Source organism: Elephas maximus, chromosome 4, assembly GCF_024166365.1.
Source record: "Elephas maximus indicus isolate mEleMax1 chromosome 4, mEleMax1 primary haplotype, whole genome shotgun sequence".
Lineage (NCBI taxonomy): Eukaryota > Metazoa > Chordata > Mammalia > Proboscidea > Elephantidae > Elephas > Elephas maximus.
Window position 1 is genome coordinate 59,148,753 of NC_064822.1, and position 6,000 is coordinate 59,154,752.

The 6,000-nt window shown below is 42.0% G+C and overlaps 1 protein-coding gene across 6 annotated transcripts in view; it reads left to right on the forward strand.

Moving 5' to 3' along the window:
* Window positions 1–4,241, forward strand: part of TULP3 (TUB like protein 3) — a 71,321-nt gene extending 67,080 nt beyond the window's left edge. For all 6 annotated transcript variants that reach the window (XM_049882183.1, XM_049882185.1, XM_049882186.1 and 3 more), the window contains 3 exons: window positions 1,075–1,173; window positions 1,635–1,806; window positions 2,381–4,241. In XM_049882183.1, the coding sequence (XP_049738140.1) occupies window positions 1,075–1,173; window positions 1,635–1,806; window positions 2,381–2,514 (405 nt within the window). In that variant the 3' untranslated portion in view covers window positions 2,515–4,241. The remainder of the gene's footprint in view (window positions 1–1,074; window positions 1,174–1,634; window positions 1,807–2,380) is intronic.
* Window positions 4,242–6,000: the final 1,759 nt, after the last annotated feature.

The following is a 6,000-nucleotide window of genomic DNA, read 5'->3' on the forward strand; positions in this document are numbered from 1 at the left end:
AGCCACACTAGCCCTCCCATAGTCCTTTTCTCCAGGCACACTGATCTGTCCTCACCTGAGAGCCTTCCCTTTTTCCTTTCCTTCCCTTTTTTTAATCAGTTCCTACTGCCTTTGTCAGAGATTTGCATCCCGAATGCTAGATATGGCTGACGTTGCTTTGCAGATACCCCATGGCACTTTGCTTCCTCTCAGAACCCGCATATTGTTATTACATGTTGAAGATGAACTGTCTCTACCAAAAACTGTAAACTCTTACTCACTGCTGTATCTGCATTAGCACAGGGCCTGGTGCACAGCAGGTATTCAAATAGTTGTTGAATAAAAGAAGGCAAGAAGGAATTAACCCAACTTAGTTGTTGCTTTCATTCCAAAGTCTCAACTTACCTTAAGTTGAAATTATTATCATCATTTCATTCCCATGAGATTTTATCTAAATGTCTGAGGACAGTTTGACTTAACACGTTATAACATAGAGTATTTTTTTTTTTATTTTTCTTCTCTAGCCTCAGAATTACTTAAGTATCGTAACCTATCCATTATATGTATATTTTTTCCATACACACACATTTAGAGAGAGAGAGAGAGAGCGCAAACCTATTTAATGAGCAGCTCTTTAATGTGCTTATTTATATTTACACCATCTGCCTGGCTTAACAGACATTTGAGTTTTTTACCTCCTAGTACAGGCCCTATGTAATTTAAACTAACTCTCACTGTATGTCGTATAGTGTCATACCTTCACTGGGAAATAAATATTTGTTGGTGATGACAGAGTTGGACAGTTTGCTCGTTATGCGGTTACGTGAAATTTCACTTAAGGCTGAAGAGCAAGAGTAAAGTTTCAAGCAAGCAGGATCTCTTTTAAATTCAGGCGTTTAAAAGCGGATATAGTATCACTTTTCTGGTTTTGATTCTCTCACTGTCTTTATTTAACTACAATAATATAATACAATAGTTTTTGGAGCTATCGACATTGTCAACATTTTATACGCCCAGGAAAGTCTCATGTTAAGCCTGTGGTCTCTCTTTTTACCTTCTGTTTCCAACTTCTGCATAATTTTCTTATCTCCTAAGGAAACAAATGTGCTTGGATTTAAAGGCCCGAGGAAAATGTCTGTGATTATTCCAGGAATGAATATGAATCATGAACGGATACCATTTCGGCCACGAAATGTAAGTAAGAACATATTCGATCAGCAAATGGACTTTAAAAGACAAAAATGCAATACAGAAGAGATCAATTAGGGAAAAAAAGATCCATCCATCCATCCATCCCTCCCTCCCTCCCTCTCTCTCTCTATATGTATGTATATATATATAGCTTCTTCTTGAATCCCAAGCTCGAGTGCAGTCTTAATCCTCTTTAGGAGAGCCATTACTCCAGAACCTCAGGACAAGTGTCGTTTCAGAGGAGATGCTAAAGTCGCTCATTCAGAATCACTTAGTCTGCAAAGAGAAATGCTGAGTATTAGATAAGAATCAGAAATCTGGTTTAATTTGTGGCTTTCTTTGCTTTTGCTTCACCCTTTCTGAAATGGAGAAAAGATTCCCCTGTTCCACCTTCTGCCTCACAGTTGAGACTGAATGAGCTCTCTTGGTTCTCAGTTCAAAGTAACGATTTTCCCTCTGAGCAGGAGCACGAGAGCTTAATTTCCAAATGGCAAAACAAAACAATGGAGAACTTGATTGAACTGCACAACAAGGCCCCAGTCTGGAATGACGACACCCAGTCCTATGTTCTGAACTTCCATGGCCGGGTCACTCAGGCATCTGTGAAGAACTTTCAGATCGTCCATGAAAATGACCGTAAGCCACAGGAAGGGATCGATGGGAATAGGAGGAAGATGTTTTTACAAGATGGGAAATGAGTATTTTCTATAATTGGTATGGGAGATTATATTCAGGAGAGAATTATTTAAGAAAAAGATTATTTCTTTGGAAAGGCACAACTATAGTTTAAGAAGAAAACTTCTAAACCACTGTGCTGAGGGAGGGAAGTATGAGAGACTTACTGTGGCAAATCAGAGAAGTCTTAGGTAAGGCTGTTGAGGGAAGCAATCACAAACGACCTTCACTGAAGGTTCCTTGATAACTTTAGCCCACAGAGCTTGTACTGTTCTCAGGAAGCTACCCTTGATTTTTTCTCCTCTTGCCCTTTCATGCTAGTCAGGAATAGCCTCCCATTCTCTGGTTGAGAGGAATAGTAATAGAAACTTGGCTCCTGATTAGCAGGCACTCCTGGTAATACCTCTTTCTATCTGTCTAAAAGTTTCTTATTTTAACTTTCAAGAAACCTGGAGGATTTTTCTCTATCTTAAATAGGCTTTTCTCCACGACAAGCACATTATCTTCTAATGCCCTGATTTCTTTCTGTTTACAGCTGACTATATAGTCATGCAGTTTGGACGTGTAGCAGATGACGTGTTCACACTGGACTACAACTACCCATTGTGTGCACTGCAGGCCTTTGCCATTGGGCTTTCTAGCTTTGACAGTAAGCTAGCATGTGAATGAGAGAAAACACAGGCACAGAGCTGGACTTACTCACTACAGAGCTTTCAGAAGCAGATAGTTACCTCCCTTACCCCAAGACATGAAGAACAACAGTTTGTCCGTTTGGAATGATCCTCAAATGTGTACATACACACACACACACACACATACATAACACCCACACACCCACACACCCCTTCTTTGGATTTTTTAGACTTGGTCAGGGATCACAGTTCAGCATGGGTAAGAGATTGTTCAAAGCACAGAGAAGGTTCTCGTCCAGAGCACAATGCTGACTCCAGAGGTTATTGCCCACAGATCCTATGCCTCGAGAGTCAGATTTCTCTGTGCTTTCCAGAGAGGAACAATTCCCTAAATTACCTTTATTCACCAGGGCAGGGGCGGGCAAACTTTTCCTGTAAAGGGCCAGATAGTAAATATCTTAGGCTTTACGGGCCATATTGTCTCTCAGAACTACTCACCTCTGCCTCTGTAGTGCAAGAGCATCCATAGACAATTCACACACGAATGAGTGCGGCTGCGTTCCAGTAAAGTTGTACTTAACAAAAATAGGCAGCAGCCAGATTTGGCCTTTGGGCCATGGGTTGCCAACACCTGCTTCAGGTATATCCATATCATCTGTGGGCTTGGACATCTTCCAAAATGTCCTTGTGGTGCTGGTGGTCAGGAGATCATATGAGTGAACAGTGGATATTATCCAGGAAACAGCAGTCCTACAGCGTGGATCTACAGAGATACTTGTGCTACAGCCACTGTTACATAGCCTTTATCTTGCATTGGTGGCAATGCTTTCTAAAGTATCTACCATCAGGACTGGGAAACCCCAGTCAGTGATCATCTTGAGTCCACACAGATGACTTAGCTCTGCCGTCTCACCCAGCTTACCCGTGGGAGAAGGCAACGTCAGCCACTTCACCCACCCTAAAAGAAGAACTTAAGCTCGCTAGCAAACAAATCTAGAATTGTGTTTTCTTTATCCCTGGAAGTGTGGTATCTGTTTCCCAGAGCTAGCTTGTTTTCCCCCTGGGGCTGGGAAGGTACTGATGTCACAGTCCCTCTCTTTCCTTTCTTCTCTCAGAGCAGATTGGCCGGCACCGATCTTAGAGTGGCTGTGGCCAAATTTGTGATCAGTTACGTGAGAATTTTATATAATTGTCTTAATTTCATTTTAAGCCTTTAAGGCATAAACTCTAGAGATGACTCAGTCCAGTTAAGATTGAGTAATATGACAGTTGCCTTCATTTTCAACCCAGGAGTGCCTCTCACAGCTATATTACTATGGAGCCCTTAGTTAGGGGGACACAAACACCTGTAGACAGTATAAGATGCAAGAGAATGTTATCTGTAGAAACTCGTCATTGTCATTATCAAAAGCAGGGAGGTGGCAGGAGAGGCTTTGGTGAGGAGCAGCTAGCTGACTCTTGAGCTTATTGCACAGAGCTTTGGGCCCTTCTGGACATAAATATTACCAGCCCCCTGAAGCCTGGTTCACTGGTGCAGACTGTGCTCCTGCCACTTTTCCTCACAGATCCTAAGATTTTTGCTAAGTCTTTCAGATTATTAGCACCTCCCAGCAAATCATCGGACCCTTATACCTGCTCACCAGTCCCAGAGTGCATCTGAATCTTGAGAATCCAAGAACTTTGTCAGCTCTACACACAGCGTTGTTCAAGTCCCAAGCCTTTTGCTCTGAGCTATCTGCCAGCATGGGGCAAAGAATCAGTGGCTGTTGCTCCATTATATTTCCCTTCCATGGGCTTCCTTTTCTTCCCTGCTGCTCCTTGTTCCACATCAAATAGCCATATGAAGGAGCAGGATCTGGGAGATGCAAAGATGCTGTGCTCACACCCACTGACAAGTCTTGCCTGCTTTGTTTTGGCATGATTGGTTTCCATCTCGGGCATGCTTCCTATCAAGTGCCTCATCTACAGAAATGCCCTGAGGCCCATCAGACCTCCCTCCCCACTGTCCTGATGTACTGCCCAGTAAGCCACCCTTGTTGAAACAGAAAGCTGTTCACTCAGTGTATGGCAGTGTCTGGGGAAGGGGAGCCCACAGTGGAGCGACTGGATCTGATCCTGCTTCCTCCTGCTCTCTCTGGTTCGGAGAGAGAGGTACTCCAGCTTCATGTGCTTTCTGCTTGAGTACGCAGGTGATTGGTTTTACAGGAATCATATTTATACCTTTTGTATGCTACAGAAATAAAAGATAATTTATATAAAAATGTGAGTGTCGCTATTCTTACCAAGTCCCATGCCTCAGAGTTCCTGTTGTTGTGTTCTGTAATAATGATTTTCCTCACATGGCAATAGTGAACTAACCAGTTCTTTGAAGCCAAGTAAGTATAAGCATGAACTTTGAGACTAGGGTGGAGCAAGGGCCTGCAGACTGAGAAGTCTGAGTTCCAGAGGCTATCTAGACACATCGTGCACGTGGTACCAACAGTTTTTCTGGACAGTTGATGGAACAAAGGGCTGAGCGTAGAGGGGGCCACAGAAGGGTAGGAATTCTGTCGTTCCAGATGCTCCTGGTTGCTTACTGATTCAGCAGCAAAACACTAACTATTGAATGGTGAAATAGACCCATCTCTAACACTAACTATTGAATGGTGAAATAGACCCATCTCTAACACTAACTATTGAATGGTGAAATAGACCCATCTCTAACACTATCGAATGGTGAAATAGACCCATCTCTAACACTAACTATTGAATGGTGAAATAGACCCATCTCTAACACTAACTATTGAATGGTGAAATAGACCCATCTCTAACACTATCGAATGGTGAAATAGACCCATCTCTAACACTAACTATTGAATGGTGAAATAGACCCATCTCTAACACTAACTATTGAATGGTGAAATAGACCCATCTCTAACACTAACTATTGAATGGTGAAATAGACCCATCTCTAACACTAACTATTGAATGGTGAAATAGACCCATCTCTAACACTAACTATTGAATGGTGAAATAGACCCATCTCTAACACTAACTATTGAATGGTGAAATAGACCCATCTCTAACACTAACTATTGAATGGTGAAATAGACCCATCTCTGGCCTCTAAGGGCTCATATTTTAAAGCTGCCTCATACAGACAAGCTGAAAAAGTTTTTGTGTTCATAAATTTTGACTAGGCTCCCTGCTCTTGTTAGTGTCATGGTGATAACGGAACATGGAACAAAGCAGGAAGGGCCTAAAAGACAGGACCAGAGCTGGAGTCAGAGTTTAATTTTAATTCTTATAGCTTAATTTTCCTCTTTCACCTGAGTCGTTTTCGCTAAGGTACATAGCTGGCCAAACGGATTCTTTGTAACACAGTTTGGTACACTTTTCAGTGACTGGGAATGTATCGGTGGTCATTGATGTGAAAGATTTCAGCAAGTGTTATCTAAAACGGACCTGGAAAAGGCTTTTTTAAAAATAGTAAGATTATAAAAATTGTGTTTAATTAATATACCACCTGGGGAAAATGAATGCA